The 22,579-nt window shown below is 54.2% G+C and overlaps 6 protein-coding genes across 6 annotated transcripts; 3 read left to right on the top strand and 3 right to left on the bottom strand.

Annotated features, from left to right (window-relative positions):
- Positions 1–601: 601 nt before the first annotated feature.
- MONBRDRAFT_22463 (uncharacterized protein) lies at positions 602–2,417 on the top strand (the record flags this gene model as incomplete). Its single annotated transcript, XM_001742784.1, has 10 exons — positions 602–752; positions 842–919; positions 1,011–1,093; positions 1,194–1,315; positions 1,444–1,505; positions 1,618–1,684; positions 1,775–1,919; positions 2,007–2,096; positions 2,179–2,256; positions 2,349–2,417. 10 exons carry the CDS (start codon positions 602–604, stop codon positions 2,415–2,417), a joined length of 945 nt encoding a protein of 314 aa, XP_001742836.1.
- An 869-nt stretch (positions 2,418–3,286) lies between these two features.
- Positions 3,287–5,345, bottom strand: MONBRDRAFT_30999 (uncharacterized protein). Its single transcript, XM_001742338.1, has 4 exons — positions 5,105–5,345; positions 4,218–4,385; positions 3,621–4,115; positions 3,287–3,494 (listed from the first exon to the last, which is right to left on the bottom strand). Exons 2-4 carry the CDS (start codon positions 4,329–4,331, stop codon positions 3,396–3,398), a joined length of 708 nt encoding a protein of 235 aa, XP_001742390.1. The 5' UTR covers positions 4,332–4,385; positions 5,105–5,345; the 3' UTR covers positions 3,287–3,395.
- Positions 5,346–7,246: 1,901 nt separating this feature from the next.
- Positions 7,247–8,634, top strand: MONBRDRAFT_30998 (uncharacterized protein; the record flags this gene model as incomplete). The annotated part of the gene is made up of 5 exons (XM_001742783.1): positions 7,247–7,380; positions 7,493–7,598; positions 7,695–8,057; positions 8,177–8,287; positions 8,416–8,634. Exons 1-5 carry the CDS (start codon positions 7,328–7,330, stop codon positions 8,632–8,634), a joined length of 852 nt encoding a protein of 283 aa, XP_001742835.1. The 5' UTR covers positions 7,247–7,327.
- Positions 8,635–9,668: 1,034 nt separating this feature from the next.
- On the bottom strand, positions 9,669–10,615 carry MONBRDRAFT_2372 (uncharacterized protein; the record flags this gene model as incomplete). Its single annotated transcript, XM_001742337.1, has 3 exons — positions 9,669–9,911; positions 10,057–10,210; positions 10,473–10,615. Coding segments are annotated over 3 exons (540 nt in total), but the record flags the coding sequence as incomplete, so codon positions are not given.
- Positions 10,616–12,516: 1,901 nt separating this feature from the next.
- Positions 12,517–14,209, top strand: MONBRDRAFT_22459 (uncharacterized protein; the record flags this gene model as incomplete). The annotated part of the gene is made up of 5 exons (XM_001742782.1): positions 12,517–12,577; positions 12,670–12,783; positions 13,171–13,310; positions 13,401–13,497; positions 13,584–14,209. 5 exons carry the CDS (start codon positions 12,517–12,519, stop codon positions 14,207–14,209), a joined length of 1,038 nt encoding a protein of 345 aa, XP_001742834.1.
- A 459-nt stretch (positions 14,210–14,668) lies between these two features.
- Positions 14,669–20,861, bottom strand: MONBRDRAFT_30996 (uncharacterized protein; the record flags this gene model as incomplete). The annotated part of the gene is made up of 23 exons (XM_001742336.1): positions 14,669–14,837; positions 14,982–15,052; positions 15,161–15,199; positions 15,356–15,613; positions 15,723–15,759; positions 15,868–15,944; positions 16,028–16,161; positions 16,251–16,407; positions 16,521–16,654; positions 17,164–17,278; positions 17,387–17,446; positions 17,682–17,923; positions 18,067–18,141; positions 18,284–18,441; positions 18,535–18,755; positions 18,955–19,107; positions 19,264–19,384; positions 19,518–19,661; positions 19,784–19,895; positions 19,971–20,008; positions 20,138–20,247; positions 20,356–20,442; positions 20,775–20,861. 23 exons carry the CDS (start codon positions 20,859–20,861, stop codon positions 14,669–14,671), a joined length of 2,799 nt encoding a protein of 932 aa, XP_001742388.1.
- Between the last annotated feature and the right edge of the window lie 1,718 nt (positions 20,862–22,579).

Genomic DNA, 22,579 nt, shown 5'->3' with positions numbered 1-22,579 from the left:
ATCTCGACGGATATCCATATCAAATGCACGGAATGCTTGCATGATGTGCGCATTTGTTTACAGGCGAGTACATGGTCGTGCTCGTGCCGGCGACAGCCTTGCACCGCCTGCCTTTCCTTCCTCAGCTCACTCTGGGTGCTTGCATCGGCATTTGCAGTGCTTCTCTTCCGCCGTCGAATTTGGAGCACATCTGAAAACACATCGCTATGCGGTGGCAGTAAGTTGAACATAGGCATTGCACCGGCACACACACACACACACACACACACACACACACACACACACACACACACACACACACACACACACACACACACCAATTCTCCTGACCATGATTGTTCTCACTCGGGCCAACTACTCCGACTCGTGCTGTATTGACAGAACAGCAAGCAGAAGGCCCTCTTTGCCCCGTCATGGTCCTCCAAGGAGGAAATCGCTCTGATGCAGGCTCTCGAGTTCTCTGGCTTTGGCAACTGGAGCGCTGTTGCTGACCATGTCGGCAACGGGCGGTCCCCTGAAGGTAGGGTCTTGCCGCTCGGACCGTCTGCATCTAGAGCCTTCGATTTTAACTAGAGCCCTACAGTGACAATGGCGCGAGTCGATGTTGATACCCACCCGCTTGGCCTGGCCCGCGCATCAAAGCTCACCAAAACATCTCTTTGGATTGCTTCTCACTGCCGTGCATCACATAGAGTGCCGACAGCACTACTATCGTTGTTATATCGACACACCCAACAAGAAACTCCTTCCAGGTTGGCCCTGCACCGAGCCCTGTAGCTTGAGGGTGTCTCTCTGGCCGACCACGCTCACACTTTTGCAATCCGTTGTTCCGTCTATGCAGTGCCGTTGGCCCAGCGGACTGACAGTGCCGCTCGCATTGAGCCCGATGAAGAGGACCTGGAGGTCCCCGACACCACCTGTACGTCACCTTGCTGCGACACTGAGACATGCAGGCAGGAGCAAACCTCTGATCGCTGATTTTTGCTTTGTAATCGTTGGTTGGTCAATAGCGGAACATCTGGATCCAAAATATCGTCCCAAGCTCTCCGCAGATTTTGGTGGCTTTAGCCCAATCCGCCTGGACTATGAATTGGTACGATGACAAGCGTGGGATCTGTCGCGCGCAGAGCTGGTGGTGGCTGTTCTGTGGGTTGATCACCCCTGACCCACCCATCGGCATTGACATCTGATAGGAGGCCTTGCCCGATGCGGAGAACCTGATTGCTGACGTGACGCTGCACGACGATGATACCGGCCCTGTGCGGAAGCTCAAGTTGGCTCTTTTGGCTGCATACGCCAAGCGTTTACGGCACCGGTACGCGGGCTGAATCCTCTGGGCTTGTGGCGTAGAACATGCGACCACTGGCTTTTCAGAACCGCTTCTAACGTGTTTGTTGTTTTTATTGTCCTCGACATCTTATCGGGATTGGACACGGCCTATAGTTTTGAATGTCATCGCGTGGCCCAGGAATACGGTTTGTGCCATGCCAAAAGCATTGATCGAGGTAAGTGACTGGGTGATTGGGAGGTATCAGCACCCGACGTTCCGCTCTTGATAGAGAAGACAAGGCACCCGTTTCCCTTGCTGATTTGACTCACGTGCCGGCGATCTTTCAGAATGCATGGAAAGTGCGACGCTGTCACGCATATGCCATCGCCTCCGGCCATTTGCCCGCTTCCATTCGTACGTGATTGTCGTGGGCTTCGCTTGGACTGACGTGGCTCCTTCGGACTCTTGCGCGACCAATTTGACGCCTTGTCTCTCTTAACTCAGGGCAATCGACCACAAAAATCTGCTCCGGTCTTTCCAGCGGCGCGCCCACTTCCGCCATCAGATTTTGAAGCTTCAAAGATTTCGACAAGTGGGCTGCCGCACGGCCGAGGACTGCCAGAACGTTGATCCCCAGTCCGACGCGACGGTTTGTGCCTCGGAATCAAGGAGGTGCTGCCATGTATTACTCGCTCCTCCAATGGCAAAACTTTAACGGCTTCTGTCGCTGCTCTAGGCATTGGACGGACCTAACCGTAAGACGGTGCGCCAAGCACATTGGCAGCGTTTGCCCTACGGGCATGACCTCAGCAAAGCGGAATTGTCGGTGCGTTGTGACGCTATTGCGTACCTGATCGCCGAGAAACTTGTAAGAACCCTGTCTCAGCTCCACATGACCGCCACCTTAGCTTTGTCAACGTTTGATGCTCCTACCATCAATCTACGCCTCACTCAAGCGAGCGCGGGTTTTGGGTACCCCGTTGAAGGTGCGTTCAGCCCGTATTTATCGTTATTTCCACATGAACCCACCCATTCCTCACCATGTCTATTGTGTTGTGGCTCATCTGTTGGCTACCAGGACGGAATTAAACTCGATAAAGAGAAGCTACTGCAGGTGGACTCGTTCTTTCAACAGCAAGGCTGGTGAAGCTGACACGCCTTGATTGCTACAGATGACGTGAATACAAGCCAGCTGTCCTCGTGTCTTCCTTCTGCCGTTCTTTCTCTCTTGCTCTCTGCTTGTTTATCGCGCGTGATGGTGTGGTGGTGCGAAGGATAAATGCGAGTAATTGATCAACTAAAAAAAATTATAACAGCACGGAAAACTGATGGTTGATGGGCTCCATAAAAACGAGACGGCGTCGCTATAGTCGTAAAGCAGGACGAGTAAAAGGCAACGCAAAGGAGAAGAAAAGGAAACAGGTAAATCAAAATGCTGGTGACAAAGGGGACGTAGGCTCGGCGCCGCGAACCAAAACTAACTGGTGATCGGAAAAACGGCTCTGAAACCCTGCCGTGCTCAGCACGGCAGGCTCGTCGGGCATATCAAGCCCAGACAAGAGACAGAGCGCGCGCGCGCTCGATCAAGTGGGGTAGACGAAAACATCGAAAACAAGAACAAGAAGGAAACAAACAGCGTCAATGACGGCAATGTGTAGGTGAGGATTTCACCCACAAAAGCACTCATATACTCACGCGGTACTCTTGGCGCAAGAAGCCCAGCAAGGAGCGGGCAAACGTGCAGCGAAGCAAGGAAAGCCTCGAGCACAAAGCCAAAAGACAGGGGAAACGGAGGTCAAAAAAAAAAGGAAGAAAGAAAACAAGTATAGCAAGATCGAGCAACTGGGCTCGGAATAAAATGCACTGTCGTCAGACGATAGGCGGTGGGTCTAAGCAAGACACGGATCACCCAAGCACACACACAAACCAAAAGAGAGACAGAGAGAGAGACAGAGAGAGACAGAGAGAGACAGAGAGAGATAATCAAAAGGGGGGAAGAAGGGTGGCAAGCACACCGAAGCTGGTGCAAATTCGTTCACCCACATCAAAGAGATTTGCAAATAATGTGATGGCGAAAAGGATACCAAGAACGAAAGAGCAGTTGGTCATGCCAGGGGCGCGGGCTTCACAGGCCCTGTGCCAGCTTGAGCTTGTCCAGCACGTCAACCGAGTCGCAATGGCACGAGACACACGTGATGGAGCTGCTGTGGCCAGAGGGCACATACTAAAAAAAAAAAAAAAAAAAAAAAGATTTGAACATGAGTGCAAACTGAAAGCAAGTCAATAAAAAGACACTAGGAAACCATCTGAGGCGCTTCAATGAGTGTGAGCAAAAGGAGTAGGGACGTACATGGCAGGTAGAGCAGATCCGATTGTGGGATTTGAGCCGCAGGGCACAAGCGTTGCAGAGGGTCAAAACGATGGCGTCGCGTTGGCGGACGTGGCGAAACTGAGGCGTATCTCCCTTTTTACAGGAACCACAGATGCGAGGAGCACCACGCTGGCCTTGAGTCGCAGCATGACGCGAGACGGGAAGATCGCTGCGATGACTGGCGGCCACGTCCGCCTGAGCTTGAGCTTGAGCTTGGGCTTGGGCTTGGGCTTGGGCTTGGGCTTGGGCTTGGGCTTGGGCTTGGGCTTGGGCTTGAGCTTGGGCTTGGGCTTGAGCTTGGGCTTGAGCTTGAGCTTGGGCTTGAGCTTGGGCTTGGGCTTGAGCGGCCACGTGTGCCAGTGTCATCATGCTGAACAGCGGTTGTGCAACGTCGCTCGACATGACAAAGCGATTCTCGTGGGCATGCTCTTGAAGAACGGCATTTTTATTGCCAAAGGCGTTGAAGGGCAGAGGCTACACAACAAGCAAGGAAAGGCATGGTCGTGAGTTTCAAGTGGCAGAAAGGGTCTGTGCAAGTGTGGAGGAAACACGGGTTTGTATCGCTGAGCACAGTACCTGGCGCCAGGCCATTTGTTCTTCACGGGTGGCAGCGGGGCTGTCATTCGCAAAGATAGCCATGACCTCGGGGTCTTCGCCATGGAGGGAATCATTTGAGTGGGCTGAGAGCATGTTAGTGGTGATGCTGCTGCTGCTGCTGCGAGCTGGCGTGTATCAGGCAGTTGTCTGTTCCATGGGCAAGCGAAGAGGAGATGCAGTGGTGAGATGATCAAAGACAAGACACAAAGCGTCGAAGAGAGGGAGCGAGAGAGAGGGTGCGGGGAGCTTGGACTGGCACCATGAAGACGAAAGGCAAGAGACAACAACCCAAGGGAGGAAACGATGGGGGAAACCATTGGAAGCTGGTGCATCACAAGCAAGGCGGAGATGGATGTGTTGGAGATGGACAAACGAGGCGAATGTGGCAAGAGGTTGGGGCACATTCATTGGTACGCCTTTTCCTTGTGTTCCGGTGAGATGTGTTCTGCGCACAAAAGAATGTGTGATTCCATCTTCGTGCATGGGAAGGAGGTGGGATGGGCAAGCGCTGCCCGGTCGTGCGCGCCCGGCAGCTGAGGGAGAAGACCCGATGGCGACTCGTGCTGGGACGCATGCGAACCAGTCCCCAATAGCCGAGGGGCCGGTCAGTTTGACAGGAAACGATGCGGCGCTTGATGTTGTTGTCGTGTTGTGTGTGGGGGGTGGTCTGAGTCAATGTGTATTGGTGGGCAGAAAGGACCGCCTTTGATGGCGAGCCCGATGGCATGGTGCAAACCAAGGAAGCAGAGCAAACCCAGGAGACGCAGAAGCTGGCGAGTGTGTGTTGGGCAGGGCGGGGTGTCCTGGTCGACTTTGTAAACGGGGGCAGCCCTTGACCAAGCAGAGGAGCAAGGGTCGACACTCACCTCTTTCTTTCTTGTTCGGGGGTTGCTTGTGAGATGCGCCAGGCGGAAACAAACGACAGCGGGCGGACCGGCTTTGAACATGTAATGGCACCCAGGTGCGTCTGTGATGAATGTATGGGAAGGGCGCAACACCAAGCACGCACGTTGCGGCGGCTGCGGGGCGAGAGGCGGAGGAGGAGGAAGGAGCAATGAACGTGACCCGGCGGTCACGGCCTGAGAGCGCGCGCGCGAGACACTTTTGTGTGGAAGAAAAATAGACACCAAAAAGCCAAGCGGTGTGTGCGAGAGCGAGAGCACAGTGCACATACGTGTGTGTGTGGTGTGGGTGTGATATGTGTGATACGTGTGAAGAGCAAAAAGGAGGTTGTGTAAGATTGTGTGGGGTAGCCGTAGATCTTGCTTTACTGGGGTTATGAGGGTTGTTTGGGGCGCGCTTGATGCCTTTTTTTCCAGATGGTAGACAAAGGTGGTGAGGTAGATTGGTTAGATGGGTGATGTCAAGCCGTTTGGGTTGAAAGGATGTGTGTGTGGATGTTTTGCGTGCGTGGGCACATGTGGGTATATGTTGGTGTTTTGCCGTGGAGGGGGGGGGTTGCAGGTGCGGTAAGAGATGGCGCCAGGGACAGTGGGGAGATATGGGGGGGGGGTAGGACCCTTTGCGGCAACGGCAACACACGGTTGGGTTTGGGGCCGGCTAGGCATGTGCACAGTAGCGTGGGGTGGGAGTGGAAGGGTGGATGGTGACAGAAGCAAGATGTCGCCATCAAAGAGTAGGGATCTGGGACGGTCTCGAAACCAGGCTGATGGTGCGGATGTGCGTTGGTCTTGCGTGGGAAAACGCGTTCCAGCCTGTCCAAGGCGCTGAGAAAACGACAGACGTCTGTGTGTGTCTGTTTTTGTCTGTGCCTGCGTCTGTGTCTGTGTCTGCTTGTGTCTGTATCTGTGTCTGTGTCTGTGTCTGTCTCTGTCTGTCTGTCTGTCTGTCTCTGTCTGTCTGTCTCTGTCTGTCTGTCTGTCTGTCTCTGTCTGTCTGTCTGTCTGTCTCTGTCTGTCTCTGTCTGTCTGTCTGTCTGTCTCTGTCTGTCTGTCTCTGTCTGTCTGTCTCTGTCTGTCTGTTTATGCGATGCAGTGTGATGAGCGGATGAGTAGAAGACAGCAATCAGATGACTTGATCAGATTGTTTTGTTGTTAGCTGAATAGCAATGCAGCCTTTCCCCAAACAGATGGGAACAGAGTTTTGCAGTGAGAGAACGCGCCACATTGGCATCAGCGCTTGACAATGACGATACCATCTGTACGAATCAAAATGAATCCATCTGACAATCAACATGTTGATGGTAAGCACCGTTGTTTTTTTCCGAAAGAAGTGTATTGTGGCGCATCATGTCCTATCTTCCCGGACAAAATACTGGAAGATGCGTCGGCATGATAGATGCTCAAAAAGATGGTTGGGAAAGATGACCGTCGTCATCCTTGTGGGCGGTGCCAAGTGGTGGTGTGCGGACTAGTGCGGACTGGCGTGGCATGAGGTCAGTTGGGAATCGTTTCTGCCGAAGTGCGAAATGGTGTCTGTGACTTGAGGCTGGGACATCACCCACACATACACGTGGAAGTACGCTCAACCCTGAAAGACAAACTAGCCATGTTCGCCTTGTCCAAGCGGCGCTCGAGAGCTCAGGGCAACCGCGGAAAAGGTCGAAGAGCATCGGCCCTGTCGGAGTGCTGCATGATGATTCCCCACTGCCTTTCAAGTAGAAGTGGTAGACCGCAGCGTCAGTCGCACGAGGGGGCGACTGTGATACTTTGGGGCCATTCCGCTTGGACGGCTGTAGAGAGAATCATCAGAAATTGAACACGGATCAAGGGTTGTTGTGGGTTTTGTCCGACCGACTCCGAGCCGAACCGAGCGAGATACCTAACAGTCCGCTGCACTCGGTGACGTCATTCATCCGGACCTTGACCCACCCAAAAAAGTATGAGGGGAATCAAACTATCATCTGGTAGCACCCCGGTCCTCAGAAGCAGTACATTTAGTAGCTAGTCAGACCTTGACAACCGCTCGATGCATTCTCTCGCTCCCTCTCTCTCTCTCTCTTTCCTTCTCTCTCTCTCTTATCTCTTTGCTCCGCCTCCTCCGGCCATACAGACTCAAGCAGCCAGAGGAGCTGCTCGTGATTTACGCAGCGGCACAAGGAGGAAAGGGGTGCGGCGACCATCGTCACAATGGCGGGTCTGCGCGAATTCTTCAAGGAGACGGTGGAGGAGAAGCTTCTGCAGTAAGCCAGCGATGCCGACTGCCAAGGCTTGACCCGATCCTCGTTTTCATCTCACAGCACCTGTCACAACCCCTCCTCCGCCCTCCCGCTTCCGATACGCCGCCTTGTGCAGACAAATGCCCGATGACGTGCTTCAGCAAACTACACCTGCCACACAGCTACTCGAGAAGCGCCGAGAACTCGAGCAAGTGGAACGGGCCCTTGCTACCCAGAAGGAGGTACAGACCCGCCTCCCGATCCAGCCCAGCGCTTGCGCGCAGCTACGCTTCCTCTGACTCGGCCGACTGATCTTGCATGGGATGCATCTGGGCTAGGACTTTCACGTGCGCATGGCCACCCTCGACCAGCGCAAGGCCGAGCTCGAACGCAAGGAATATCAACTCCAAGAATCACTTCTCAAATTTGACCGCTTCCTCAAGGAAAACGACGCCCGTCGTGAACGGGCCGAGCAGAAAGCGGCCAGTGAAAACGAGGTCGCACAAGCCCGCGAAGAGCAGGTGCAAAATCTGCGGGCCGAGCTGCGTAGCCTCCAGGAACGCAAAACACGCAACCGTGACATCCTGCAACGCTACAGCATCTTTGAAGCCTTCATGCAAACAGTCTTGGGCGAATATCCCGAGTACAACGAAGTCCAAGACGTCATCACTCGCTACAAAACCCTCGTCGCCACACAACAGGTCGGTTGTGGGGCCAAAGAGATGCGCCATGGCCCCTGGCGTCATACAGCGCTGCCCACTAGCCCCATCACCGAATACGCCATCACTTGACCTCATCACCCATGTCCCTGCTCCCCCAGGATCTACGTAGCCGCGACCGCAATAACCAGACAGAGATTGAGCGAGTGCGCCGAGAAATGGCCCGATACAAAGAAGCCCACCGCGTCAGCATGCTCGACTGTAGCAACAAGGTGGGACCACAATACCGCCGCCACGTCGCTCCGACGCGCGAGCTCCATTCTGCTCGATCTCGATCCTGTCTGTCCCACACCGCCGTGCTCATGCTGTCTTCCGGCCGTGCCACTCCCTACACGCTCAGCTGGCCACGCTCCGCACAGCCAAGGAAAGGGCCCATACGGAAACTCTCTACTGGGAGAATCAATTGTCTGCCGTGCAGGGGGCTGCCTCCAAGCGAACCCTGCTCTTGGGTCAAATCAAAATGTACGCTTATCCGCCCGCGCATCCTGGAACCTGCCCAACTCGTACATGGCTGGCTTTGACGCGGGAACCGCGATGCTGTCATGAACCTCCACGATAGGGCCACGGCCAATCTTTTTGCGCTCATTCAGAAAACGTCGCGCATCAAACAACACGAAACTGACCTCCTCGCCCAGCTTGACAAGGTGCCCGCCATGGCGCCCTGCATCTTTCTGACCCAACGCTGCCCTGGCCATCCATGCCCGTCCCTCGCCCGCCCAACCCTGCCTACTCATCAATCCGGACAATCTGACGCGAACACACACGCGCGCGCGCCACAGGTTCAGCATTACATTAATGATTTGCAAGATATCACGAGCGACTTCCAACGCGAGCTCAAGGAGCAGCAATCCAGCTTTCGAGTTCCGGCAAGCGCAGGTAAAAATCAACATGTTCATGACAAACAGCTCGAAGCTCAGACTTTGATTGCGAAAATTGTTGCTATTCTCGGCCCGCCCGTTCCTCCTCCACCCGGGGCTCATTTAGCGAGAAGGAGAAGAGGAAAATACGCATTGACAGTATAGGTTGATAGAAAGCACAACTGCAAGAAGGCGGGCAGGCATTGGCCACAAATGCCCCTCATCATCACAATAGCCTTGTTCACCACCATCCTGTTGCTCTTGATACGCCTTGTTCACCACCATCTTGTTGCTCTTGATGGACATTTTTATCTTGCAGGCACATCTTGATCTACCGACCAAGCAGGGTCAAAGAATGAGGCACATGGATGACCGACCGACTGGCTCTGCCGCGGTCTGTCTGATGCAGCCGCCACATGACTGCAAATCAAAATCAAGACGTGCTGAAGCGGCAACGCAGCATCAGCCCCGTTGCCCATCGTTCCGTCTCTCGGGCGCAGGTCGCCAACAATGAACGACACATGCCGCAATGGCGTCAAATTGAACCCAACGTCCCCCCCTCGCATCCCACTCGCCCGATGATTCTCCAACACTGGCATAGGTAACGTGTGGATCTGATTCCACCACACCTAAAGTAAGGCGGATGACGCATACCTGTGGAAGATGGTGTCGCGGCTGTCTCGGTCGGCTTGCCGAGGTTCAGCACCTGAAAGCGATGGAGAACTGCCTCCTCGTGTGATTCAAACCCAGCAAGATAGCCTCGGTTTTCTGGGTTCTCGTAGTAGGGGCGTTGTTTGTTGGGGGGTCGGGCACGACGAGGAATGGTGGTAAACTTTTCCGGCTTGAGAAGAGCCCGCAGGCCGACACGGTCGTAGTAAGCGCAGCTCACGATGCCGCCTGCCTTCTCAATCGCCTCAATGGCCGACTTGGAGGCGCGGCTGACCTCGATGCGCACAGGCAGGTCAAAATCTGCTGACCCCTGCTCCAACAGAACAACACCAGCAACGACACGAGAAGAGTCAGAACCAAGACAAGACCAGGCCAACAAGCTGAAGGGACACCCAAAAAAAAAAAAAGCCATGGGAAGACATCATGGTCAAATTGACCAGGAAACCGAGACACACCTCGCCCAAAAGCTTGACGCCGTTTTGAATCTTATCGATAGCGCCGCTCTTCCACAGTGTGTGCATATCAATGGGCTGGCTCGCATCAATCTTGCCGCGGGCGATAAAGTCTTTGAGCTTGCTCAAATTGATGGTTTGATACTCCACAGAAAACCTGTCAATGACGACGCAATGATGTGTGGCGAGCACGAAATGCAAAAGCATTCAGTTGAGACCAGCGCTTTTGAAGTTGCCTCAGCAGACAGCAAGGCTATGTCTCCGCGCCAGCCCCCTTCATTCAAACAAGCGAAAGAGCGCGCGCGCGCGTATGCGCATGCCTCCGGCGCGTCCTCGCTTCTGCTGTCGTGGCGAAACAGCCCGTAGGCTGGCCACTGTTGGGCAAGCCGGCTTGACGCGCCCTTGGGAGGCTCACTTACGGATTTTTGAAGCCATGTTTGGGCTGGCGGCGATAAAAGGGGGTCTGACCACCCTCAAAACCCAGGCGCACGGTACCGTTGTGCTGACCATAACCTTTGTGACCCCGACCGGCGGTTTTACCACGTCGTGACGACCGGCCACGACCCACCCGGATCGCCTGTGCGCACAAGGGGGTGACTGTAACTGGCCAATTCACACACTCACACACACACACACACACAAAAGGAAAAAATAGAAAGAACGAAAGCAAGACAACACCCCAAAGCTTTTGCACCAGGTCTAACGTACCTGCTTGGTGGCCCCGGGCAGGTTCTTGAGGGTGTGCAGCTTGATACGCACGCCGACCTCGGCCATCTCGAACGGACACCGAGAAGAAAAAAAGAAAAGAGAGAGAGAGAGAGAGAGAGAGAGAGAGAGAGCGCAACTCGTGTCCTTGGGATATTCTCGATCCTAAACTTTAAGTTCCTTAAAATAAACTCGCTCGGGGCACTTAAGTGTAGCTTCTGTGGCACTTGTCCTACACACTCTGACAAACTTGAAGACCTCACCAACTTGATATCAGCTCAAGGAGATTTATGGCTTGAAAATAATACAAAATGTGCTGAAGCGGCCAGACAAAGGCAAAGGCCTCAAGGGCGCCTGCATCGCCGGCTGCTTCATTTCTCGATTGTCTGGCTCACGTTCGGCGGTGCAGTGCGGGGGTGCTTTGTTCACGGTCTCGGTCTCAACGTTGGTGATTGGTGGTTGCTGTTGTTGCGAGGAGACACAAGTCTGTTTGCTTCATCTTTATCATGCTTGGGTTCGGTGCCAAGGGCGGTGAAGGCCGCTGCTTCCGCTTCTGGAATGAGTTTGTGACCTGCGTTCAGGTATGCGCGCTCGCTCAATTTGGATCAAGATTTGCCGCTGCTGTCGCCTGCACGGGTTGTCAGGCAATCGAGATGTCCTCTCATGTGTATTGTGCTCTCTTCAGGCCCAGGGCGTTGAGTCGGCCGACTGCTTCAAGGCGCGTCAGGACTACAAGGAGTGCCTGCACCATCGCAAAGAGGTTTGTTGCCCGCTCTCCCTCTTTGCTCGCGTACACGGGTCAGGATGTTTTGCGGAAACGGCTCTTTGTCCCGGGGCTGGTTGTCACGCTCCTACCCTGTGCCCTCTCTTGGCAGTACACCCACATGTCCAAGGTGATGCAGGAGTTTAAGAAGCAGAGCAAGGATGGCACTCTCGACCCCGAGGTCCAGAGGTTACTGACAACCGACCTGAAGTACCAGCAATAAGACAGCTCTTAGGTCCCTGTACGCTTCACACCTCTTCAATTTGAGCCAGCTCCTCTCCTACCGAGTTTCCTCTATCCCCCGTATATCTGTGCGCTGGCCTGCTATCCCGACGTCTACCGCCTTACCGCCGCTTTTTTTGGAGCAAGCGGCTCCGGTGCACCATTGGTTTTGGTGGCTTTAGCTCTCCGCTCCTCACGATGTTCCCACTCTCCTTTTTTCTGTCCTTTTGAAATTTTAACAAACGAACGAGCAAATCATCACGCTGCTCCCCGATGTTCGCGCCTCCCAACACCGCCGCTTCCCTCCTCCTTGACCAGCGCTCCACGGCACTCTGACACTTGGTACCCTCTACACGATCTGACATTTCGACCAGTACCACAATGGGGGTTGTTGACAATTAGACTAGCACACACACACTCTCTCTCTCTCTCTGCATCGACACGATCGCGCCCCCGCCCTTCCCGGGTGACTGCCGCCAACACCCTGCCCGCAGTCTCGGCCTGGCCCTGGGTTTAGCCCTGACCTATTCATGTGGTTGGATCTTGCTGGATCGGGCAGGTGGGGTCGGCTTCAGTGGCTTCACCACACCAATCCATGCACGCACGCCTCCCAGCACCCATCAATGTCCCATTCAGCCAAGCGCTTGTATCCACAAGGCTTGATCCCTCGCGCCTGCACTATCCTGCTAGCACGCGCACACACCTCATAAAATCCCACATGCCCTGCATCTAAACGAACAACTATCAAGTGCGCAGAGGCCGCTCCTGTTCAGATGGAGCAGCGCCGCTTGCTCTTCGCTCTGCTAAGCCTTCTATGGCTCCTAGAAGCAGCGGGTGGGTGTGGTCTATGATGGATCTCAAGCCCCTGCTTCATGCCCCGCCTGGGTGCGACTGACCTGCCCTCTATCTTGCCGCCACATCAACAGGCAACGCATGCAGCCCCAGCCTTTGTGCTGATGACGCCGATCAGGTTTGCCTGCAGCTGGTGGCGGGCAATGCCTCATCGTGCCTTTGCGCCGCCAGCTACAGCAACGCCAGTGGTGAGACGATCTCCACCCGGTTTGATCCCCGTTTTAGTTCATCGTCGTGTGAAACCCACATGCAGCACTCGATCTCAGCCCTCTCTCTTGCTGCTGGCTTGCTCCCCATCCTGCCCAGTTGAGTCGCCCGGATGCCGACTCGTCACTGATTGCGCATCAGGTGGTCATCTCATCTGCGCTGAGCGTGGAACAGAGTGCGCTGATGACAGCGGCGATGAGGATGATGCAAAGTCAGGTACACATGCGAAATGGACCTGTGCAAGCTCAGGTGTGCCGCGCCTCCAGTTCGCACCACTCCATATCATGTAAATGAGTGCCTTCAAGCATGCTCAAGCACCACCTTTTGGCCCCGCCCCATGGGGTTGCGATATCACATCTACCCGATAGATGCAAGCAACTATACGCCCATCCTGGTGGGCGTGGGCGTAGTCGCCCTCTGTCTGCTTCTAGTTCTTTTGTTCATCATTCTCCACCGCCGACCCCGCGCCACCCCATCATCCCAACGACGAGCCCGCCAAGATGCCCAGGTTTGGTCGCCTGGTTGCTTTTTACCATTCCACACACGTGCCATCAACCAGTGCTGACTCATCCGTTCCCCGTGCCCGCGACGACTACAGAATGATTTTGACAACGACTGGCAAGCCTGGCCCTCCACGCCCAAACTCAAGCGTGCCACTTCACAGCGCACCAGCTGTACTTGGTTGCTCCCCCAAGGTATTGTGCCGGCCAACCTCGCTATTGAAGTTCAGTGTGGGGCAGGATTCTCACCCGTAACGACTGTGTTCTGCCTGGTATAACAGAGAGATCGCCAATGACCGAAGGTTTGGACAACACCGTAACCACTGAATTGACTGTAGCTGAGGAGGAGGGGACTCCGTTTTTTGATGGGAATGATCAGCCGCATCTGGGCCGTGAGGGTCGTAGCGAGAATCCCCTGGCCCGAATCATGCTCAATTGGAGCAGCCATGAGCAGAAGCCAACAAACATACCTGGCCCCCTTGACACTATCAGCCGCTCCAGCTTCAGTGTTTCATTGTGTGGAGATGATGACGCGCAAGTGGGCAATGATGTGGATGCCCATGCCCTGTGGCTGGACAGCATCAGCCAAACCAGCCTGCCCCTCGCCACCCTTGAGCCCCCCGTAGCCGACCAGACCGATCTAGACTTTGACATTGACATTGATGCAGTCGACTCGGAGGATGAGCTCTTGATGCTCGAGGCTCGCCGCGAGCTGGGAGAGCTGACGGTCCGACTTCAACAACAAGCCCAGCAAGTTCCCATGCCGACAACCTTCAACCCCATGGCTAGCGGCTTTCATCCTTTTGCTATAGCCTCTCCCTTGGCAGACAACCCATCTCGATCCCGACCCCGACCGCCACCTGGAGAAACCATAACAGTCTTTGGCAACACCTTCACGTGGCTTTAGTCCTTTCCAGACTCCCAAGAATCTGGTTCGCCAGCAATGGTCGGGCGACTCGTGCTGACTCGATTTCCGTCTTTTCTCCCCAACTTCAAGGAGGAGTTGCTTCCAGTTTTACGCGAAATTAAATTTTTTTTTTTACGTCTTGATTATTTTTACTTCTCCGATTTCTGGCCCATTGCACAAGCAACTGCAGGTCGTCGAGGGAGGTAGAGCAAAGTGGCGATTTCACACAAAGCTAGTCGCAGGTGCGAAACAGCCCCAATACAAATCAATCAGAAAAAGGAAATGTTGTTCGGATTTTGATTTGAGTATTCTTTCTTTTCTTGTTAAAATTCAACAAAGCACGTTCGCGTCTAATCCGTGCCCCGTTCTCCCACGCACTTGGACACGCCGCCTCAGCACATACGCCGCGGAGCCTGACAAAGAACAACCCGTTTTTTACAGCAAAAAGGACAGCAAGGTCTATATGGCACCATTCTTTTCCCCAAGCGCGAGCCTTGTTGGTATGAACACAATGATCCGATTCGACAGAGGCGAAACGAAAACACTTGACATCTCGATTTCAATCAGAACGGGCCCAGGTAGGACGCTTGTGGCCAGGATACAAAAAGTTAATTCTCCGACCCACCGTCTGTGCCAACAGCCGGCACCACCGCGTTGTAATGTGCACCCAGGCTGAACTGGTGTCGGTGATAGCTGTCCATAATAAAGGCAGTTTGGTGTTCATGAGGTACTTTCAGGTTCCCAACCCAGGGTACAGCTCCCACAGACGCACCTCAACAAAATCGGGCTCTGCCCGTCCTTTGCGTCGCCAATCTCCTGAGGCTGACCTGGCACTTGAAAAACCTACGGCAAGGTGGTAACCGACACAAGGTGCAACAAACATCAGGGAATGTGTTATCAAGTGCGCCTTCTTGTGCCAATTTCGTGTTTCGCTATGTCGTTGCTTCATACCTTGATCGGGCGCTTCAACAAGCGAGACAAGGCCAAGAGCTAGAGCAGGACAGCAGACGTGTTTTTTAAGGGCACCGGGGCACAAGACTCGTGACATCCATTTGAAAACAAAGAGGAGTGTCGTAGTCCAGTATATCATGTATGTACATGCATGATATACTGGACTACGACAACAGCGGTAGACCTACTGCTTACCTCACAGTGGCCACCCCACTTGCCCGGTTGTGCCATTGCGTCACAGTAAGAAGCATATTCGTCTAGGATCGGCTGCCGAGGTGAGAGAAAGCACTCCAACAGGCAACCGGCCAAGGAGACAGCGGCAAGAGGCATGTGGGTGCACATATACACACCGTCATCTAGCACGTTGCCCTCTTCGTTGGTCAAAAAAGGCTGAAAGTCAGCCTTGTTTTCCCGCATCAAGGAGGCCATGTGCTCACGCAACACCTGGGGGTCCTGTTCTTGCCAACAGAGGGAGAAAGTTTTGTCACAAAGTCGAGCATACCATGGCTGTGCTAGTCCACATCACAAGTCACAGGAGCCAAGCAGCACAATGTGCACCCACCTCTTGGTCGGCGGCGTGCGTGACGGCGCGAAACATGCTGGGATTCGTAAGATTCGACATGGATCACCGGGCGTGAGCACTCACCAGAGCACCAAGTGCCAGGGGCAGTTTCTCTGGGTGCCAAGATGCATGCTGCAAAACAAACCAGTTTCCATCGGGCCGGACTGGCAAGACACAGAGCGATAACGGTCGAAGCAGTTCGGCCAAAGCAGCATCCTCCATCTGGACAATCACAAGGTGTCAGGCGTTGTGACCCGGTGGCGCTGAGTGGTGAGTGGTGCCAACACGGCGGAGGTAAAACTTACTTCTGCACGGGTTGTACCAGGGGCCGCTTCACCGTCCTGAATCCGCTTGGCCCGCTCCCGTTCCTCCTGCTCCTTCTTCTCGCGTCGCCGTTGGGCCTTGGATTTTTTTCCCCCGTCATCATTGGCATCTTGAACTGAAAGCAACAGGCCGGTTACAGAAGCCCATTGCATGAGGCTATACGGGCATTGCTCCATATTGCTGTGGAAGGCCACGGTCACGCACCAACTGTCGTAGGGTCTGCTTCCCTTGAGGTAGAGGCTTCGACCGGTGTTGTCCCGTCTGCCGGCGCGTCGGAGCCACCGCCCAACAGAAAGTCGGCAATCTCAGCCTGCTGGCGATCATTCAAATCACCCTCAAGTTTGCTGATTTGGGCATCAACCTAAGGTTCGACAGCCATGTGCATGACAAGTTGGCCACGAGCGCGACCGCCCACTTGTGCACATGGCATGACAATGCAGGCCAAGGCACGCGTCGCGAAAAGCAATGACCAACCTCTTTTTTCTTCTTCTTGTCCCCCTTGGGCACGGACTTTTTGAGTGCCATGACTTGGCTTTGGAGCTCTTTCTTCTCCCGGCGATGCCGGCTCTCTAGCTCATCCATGCTGCACGGTTGGGAAGGCTCCTGCGCTGCGATGCGTTGCGAAAAATGATTACAAAAAAAAAAAAAAAAAAAACAGGTGGAGAAATCATAAAACTTTTTTTCTTGAAACCTGATCTCTGCCTTTGAATCCGATTGATTAATTGACAGTGGGTGGATGTGCGCAACGTGGGATTATGTGGTGTCGGACACAAAAGTCAGTCATCAATGGATTTCAATGATAGAATATAGGTTGGCAAGGAGGCGAATGGATCCCGGGCTAAGTCAACGCTCAAGGGTGAGGCGATCCGCAGGCGGCACAAGTGCTGCGGCTCGCGTCGTTGAGCAACGTGCAGACCTGGCACGACCATTGGGAGGCGCTGGCCGCAGATGATTGTGGCCCGGCATGGACTGCGAGTCAAATCAACCAATCAAACAAACGCAAAGGAGAGAGGGCATGAGATTCTGGGACTACAAGGATATCCCACGGCTGCCTTGGTTTGCCAACAACCGAAGAACGAAGAAAGGTGCAAAGTCGGTTCAAGCCTGTAGGTCGCACCTGACTCAGAGGCGAGCATCTTGATGGTTTGCCAGTGTGGGTTGTTGTCAGCCCACTGCTGCACGACGGCCGAGTCGCGAGTGGCCATGGCTTGAGCCAACGGAATCAAAGAGTCCTGGTGCGAGAAAATTAAAAAAGCGGGGTATCGAGGTGGGGCAGGACGTGTCACATGCATGATTGCACAGGCGACTGGCACAAGCGGGCAATGGCAATGGGGGCATACCTGGAGCTCATTACACATGGAGTCCGTGGCCAGAAAGAAGAGCAAGTGAAAGTCACGTAGCTGTCAACGCGCGGACGGCAACAGGCAAGCCAAGCATGCGAATATCGTTAGAACCCCCCGTATGATGGGACAGTGTGGCTGAAAAAGATGATCATGCAAACCCAAAGTTACAGTGCAGCCTTGGTGATGCCACGTTTTAAAACCAAGGTAAAACCCTTGCTCACAGTCGTGAAGGAGAGCAACCAAAACGAGAACACACGATTCAAACATGACCAAAAAACACTCTTGAACGGACCAGATTACCGTCACGGGCGCCGCCCGCGGCAAAATACCGCCCAAGTGCTTGCATGTTTTGACCCTCGCCGATGGCTTCACGATGCTCAATCGGAAAAGGGGCCGAAGGATTGTTGACAAAGGTCCCTTGGCCAGTACCCGCACCGGCCTCCATGTCCACGAATAGGTATTCGACGGGAAAGACAGGGTTGGCTGGTGTCTTAATCTGGTTGCCGTATTTATCCTTCTCCACGTAAAAGATATCTACCATTGTAAGCCATGAAAACCCAATCCATGAAAACCCAAATCAAACACGAACAAGAACAGAAAAGACAGCAGGACACACGTGTATCCGGTGGCAGCAGCCTTGCTGCTCCACGGGCTCACAGGTTCAGGGTGACACGAACCTGGTACATAAACTTCATCTGTACGCGGCTTGACAGCCATCATGTCAGCCCGGTCTGTCGGGCGCAGAATGTCATCTATATGTCGATATGGGTGGGTAAGCCATGTCAGCTGGAGGCACAGGGACGCAGGAGAGGGCAGGTCGTGGACACGATGGCTCGAGCTTGTATGGTGCGGCACCTGACTGCCTAACTCATTGGGGCATACATCAACACGCACCTCGGGTCAAGGCCATGGCTTGTGTGGAGACCTGGTAGGCCTTTGGCGAAATCATATTGGTGTCGTCGCCGGAAACAACAACAGTCACAAACTTGGAGCCGTGAAAGCCCGTGTCGTTGTAGCGTAGCGGCACAGGGTTGGGATACGATTGCTGAAACCTACACCCACAAAAAAAAGTTCAGACCGTGAATGTTGCAGATGACAAACAAGGTATGGTAGTTGAATCACACTTCAAGCAAGGCATGGCTCACATGGCTGCGGTCAAAATTTCAGGGGCTGTCAACACGGTTGTGTCGTCATCGGGCTCATGTGTCACGTAGCGTTTGTGCTTGACGGTACCAGCAGCCAAGTCCTCGGCTTCGAGGTCCGTGAAAATCCAGCCGACGCGCTGCAGTCCCAGGGCAGCGGCCATCTGCTCGACCAGCATTTGGTGTTCGTCATCTTGCAGTTCTAGTCCATCTGCAGTGCCCACCTAGACAACGTGAACAAACAAACAACAACAACAACAACGACGACGACGATGACGACACACACACAAAGAACAAGAAACAAGAAACAAAACCAGAGGAACATGAGAAGAGGGGGGGGATGGATACGAGAACATTATCACATTGCGAGACAGAGGAGCATCACGGAGCGAGCGAGCGAGGAGGCCGGTACCCATAACAAACCTGTGGCGGTTCGTAGATGGCAGCTACGACAGCTTGGATACCAAGCGGCACTTGTTCATACGGCGCATACCGACCATACAGGTAGCCAACCCGTTGGGCGCCGGTTTTGCGATAAGGCTCCAGGAAGCGATTGAGGATGTCGGGTGTTTCAAACTGAACATAATCGACATGGCGGTATTCCTTATTACCAGCAACGCCCATGGACGTGCATTGGGTAGTCAAATCACCACACAAATAATCCAAAGCGGCGAGATGTGAGTAGACAGTATGTAATTCAAGCCAAAAGCGCGAGAAAGGCTATATAAGTACCTGTCGCTGCAGGGTGACAGCACTCGGTTGACACTTGCTGCAGATGCCCCGCGGGTAAGGTGGGTGGTCTTTGCAGGGCTTGAGCGTGCATTGCAGGTCCTCAAGCTTGCTAAGGCGTCCCCTATGGGTGAATGGGAGAACGAATGGAGGGCCAAGGCAAGGGTGGGTCAGTGTCTGTTTCTCAGGGTTGTGACGCCTGCGTGCAGGTCGAGCGGGGTCATGCAAGGCGTTTGCAAGGTCGCACAGGGACGTACTTGTCGGCCCCACTGTCGAGGCGACGAAGAAAGCTGTGGAAGGACAAGAATTTGATGGGTGGGTCGCGACCCTGGAGAACCTGCGGGTCGAAGGGCTCCAGCGGCGCACAGTGGATGCATTGTCCCCCGGGGCCGTGGTGACACCTAGCAGTCGTGGTTGAACCGCGGCAGGTAACAGCATGTTGTACCGGTCAGGTTGCGGGGGGTGGACAGGGGTCGGGGGAGGTGGGTTTGAGGGTTGTTCATGGTCCAGGGGCAGGACAAACATGTGCGAATCGAGTGACCGGGGAACTTGGCCTTTTTCCTTGAAGAGGTGACGGTCAACCTCATCAAGGGTTGGGGCCACGGCCTCAGCGCCCTGCTCGTTGGCGCCTTGTTCTACACACCAGTCCGGAAGGCAGAGTTCAGATCAGGGCTCAAGAGTTGAATGGACGTGCGCACACCGTTCCTGTCTGGCGCTTTCCAGGACGAGGCGGAGTTTGTCGACTTTTCTGTTTGATGATTGCCATGAAACAATTGACCGCAGAAACGACAAAGATGGCAAGAGAAACGGCAACAGTCAGGTTACAGAGCAAAGCGTGGGGTCGGGGCTAGCCTGGCGTGAAGAAGCAAAAACTGACCTGAGGTTGGTGTCCAAGAGGGTGGCGTCCAGGCCGTACGTCGGTAGAAGACTGCGTTGATCCTCAGTCACCAGCTGAAACGATTCGTTGACGCCAACCTCCTGAGCTACCTGGTGACAAGAACCAAGGGTGGTTGCAAGCAAAGAAAGGTCGGCACAAAAAGTCAGCTGCATCCGGGGTTCGGGACAAACGATTGGGGTGGCGGGTCCCGCAGATACCTTGCTCAGGAGGTCAGCAATGGTGGCGCTGGTTTCCACCTGAATGCGCTTCATGCCTTGCGGCGTCTGGACGCGCAGCATCAACATCTAGATCGGACATTGAATGCATATTCAGATTTAGCGGCATGGCGAGCTGATCAGGCGAGGCAGCGAGCAACCACGTACAACGTCGATTGGAGCGGAAGGTCGCGGCGACTTGGCTGTGGGCTCCAAGGTGGCGCGCGAGTCGCAGCGTGTGCGTGTACGCAGCGGTCTGTATCAGTCCACTGGTCCCCGGGTCGACTGGTCACGCGTTTCTTGTCAAGCCCAGAGGGCTGTCCGTCCGTCTATTCGTTCGCCCGTTCGCCTGTCCGTCGACCGCGAATGCAGTGTGTGTGTCTGTGTAGCAAATTGGCAAATATCTCTCTTTGACTACGAACATCCGGATGTATTGTTGTTGAAGTGATTCGTTGTGACACTGGAGTCCAACTATCATGCTTGGATTGCGGCTTGCATTTGACGTCCATGTCTCAGCACCAGGTTTCATGGGCACCCAATGGTCCTTATCAGCTGGAGGGCCAGTGGATCGAGTCCACTGCCCTTTGAGACGCTGTCTTAGGATGCGTCGACGGCGCTGCCACTACCTGACGTGGCTTGGTCCAAACCGGGCCACTGGTCTCAACAGGAGACTTGGAGACTCGGCGGCGAATGTACCTTAATATGTTGTTCAGCGGGATAGTTCGGTCACCTCCTTGAAAGTAACATATGTATTCCCTTTTTGTAACAACATATTGCTCTTGGGATTGAGGCAGGTGCGATTAATTGGCAGTCAGTATTTCGGGTCGTGCTCGGCCATTCTGTGTGAAGTACGTTTCAAATCAAGCACAGCAGAAGCGCTAAATTTTTGTGGATCAAACGAGGGTGCTCTTGTGTTCATACGCTTCCTGTGGATGCCGTAGCAGCCCAAAGACCAGAAAATTAGTTATTCTGAAATAAATCCCATTTCTTTTCCTTACAAAACTAACTTAGTTTTGATTCTCTAGGGCTACATGGCTCCGATTGGTATGTCAAATGGCAGCGCCATAAGACGAGTCAGCGAAGCAATGAGACAACTTGGTGGGTAGAGGCAGATGGACAAGACAAGTTCTGATTGATCAATGGTCATTCAAGGTTTATTTCGATTGACAAACGCCCGGGACGATTTTTTTTCCAAACACTTAGTAAGCAAGCTGTTTCCTTATTGGGTGGACTTAGACGATTTTCTCTTCTTGGGATGTGGTTGCCACTGCGCCACTCGTGCAAGGTGTGTTCGACGTGGAGACCGAGTTTGGACGATTGATGGGGAAGGGCTACGGTCCGCAGCGGCGCTTGAGGCTTCTCGTGTTCGCGCCTCGGTACTTGCATGTGATGTCTCTGATGCCGCCGTAGACGGCGTGGTGCACGGTGGACTTGTCACCTGAATGCAATGATGAAGACGAGGAATACAGATGAGAGTAGAGCCAACGAAGATGGAAGTACAAATGAGAATGAAGCGCACGATTCTCTCAGATACTCGTCGTGATCGCACGGAGCTACGCAGAGACCGGGAAGACGTACCAAGTGGCTGACATCGCCTCCAAAAGGCACACGGCTCAAGAGCTCCTGTTTTTTGCGCTGCCTTGCCGCCGTGCGACTCAAGGGGCTTTGACGCTTGGTGTTCTGCGCGTGGTGCGTTTCCGTGGGACCGAGCAAAAGACCGCTGCTTAGATTGGTAGTCAAGTCGGGATTGGGCGTCTTTGCTATGGCATCAGCATCTGGACAGTTGAAGGCGTTGGTGTTGGTTTGCAGCAAGGTCACGCGGGCATCGGTGGATGACGCGATTGAAGCGGCAATGTCTGAGGGAGGGACGACTGAAGCAGAGGCGACTGGAACAGGGTTGACTGAGGCAGGTGCAGTGGAGGTAAAAGTGGCGAGGGCAAGGTTGGAGGTTGTCCCAGCGGCCGGCGGTTCCGGCACGGCCACAGCAGTCTGGGTGGTACTGGCTGAGAGGGCGGCAAAAAAATTATTGGCAGAGTCTTCTCCTGCCTCGAGCTCTTCACGCGCCAAAGGCTGCACCAGGGTCTGCGCAGCCGAATCAGCTCCTTCGCCGCCGTTGGGCGAGTGTTCCTGATGGGGAGGATCGATAGGGCAAAAGGGCGCAAACTCATCATAGTCGTCAACGCTATCGTCGACATCGCTATCGTCGTCAACGCATCGTCGACATCGC

The sequence above is a fragment of the Monosiga brevicollis genome, genomic scaffold, assembly GCF_000002865.3.
Source record: "Monosiga brevicollis MX1 MONBRscaffold_2 genomic scaffold, whole genome shotgun sequence".
NCBI classification, from domain to species: Eukaryota; class Choanoflagellata; order Craspedida; family Salpingoecidae; genus Monosiga; species Monosiga brevicollis.
Note: the sequence above shows the minus strand (reverse complement) of the source record. Positions and strands in the feature narration are given on the sequence as shown.

Coding starts and splice junctions, on each gene's coding strand:
- MONBRDRAFT_30999 (XM_001742338.1), bottom strand. CDS start 4,331: ATGCTCTCAGCCCACTCAAATGATTCCCTCCATGGCGAAGACCCCGAG. Junction 4,116..4,217: donor AACAAATGGCCTGGCGCCAG/GTACTGTGCTCA, acceptor CTTGTTGTGTAG/CCTCTGCCCTTCAACGCCTT. Junction 3,495..3,620: donor GGATCTGCTCTACCTGCCAT/GTACGTCCCTAC, acceptor TTTTTTTTTTAG/TATGTGCCCTCTGGCCACAG.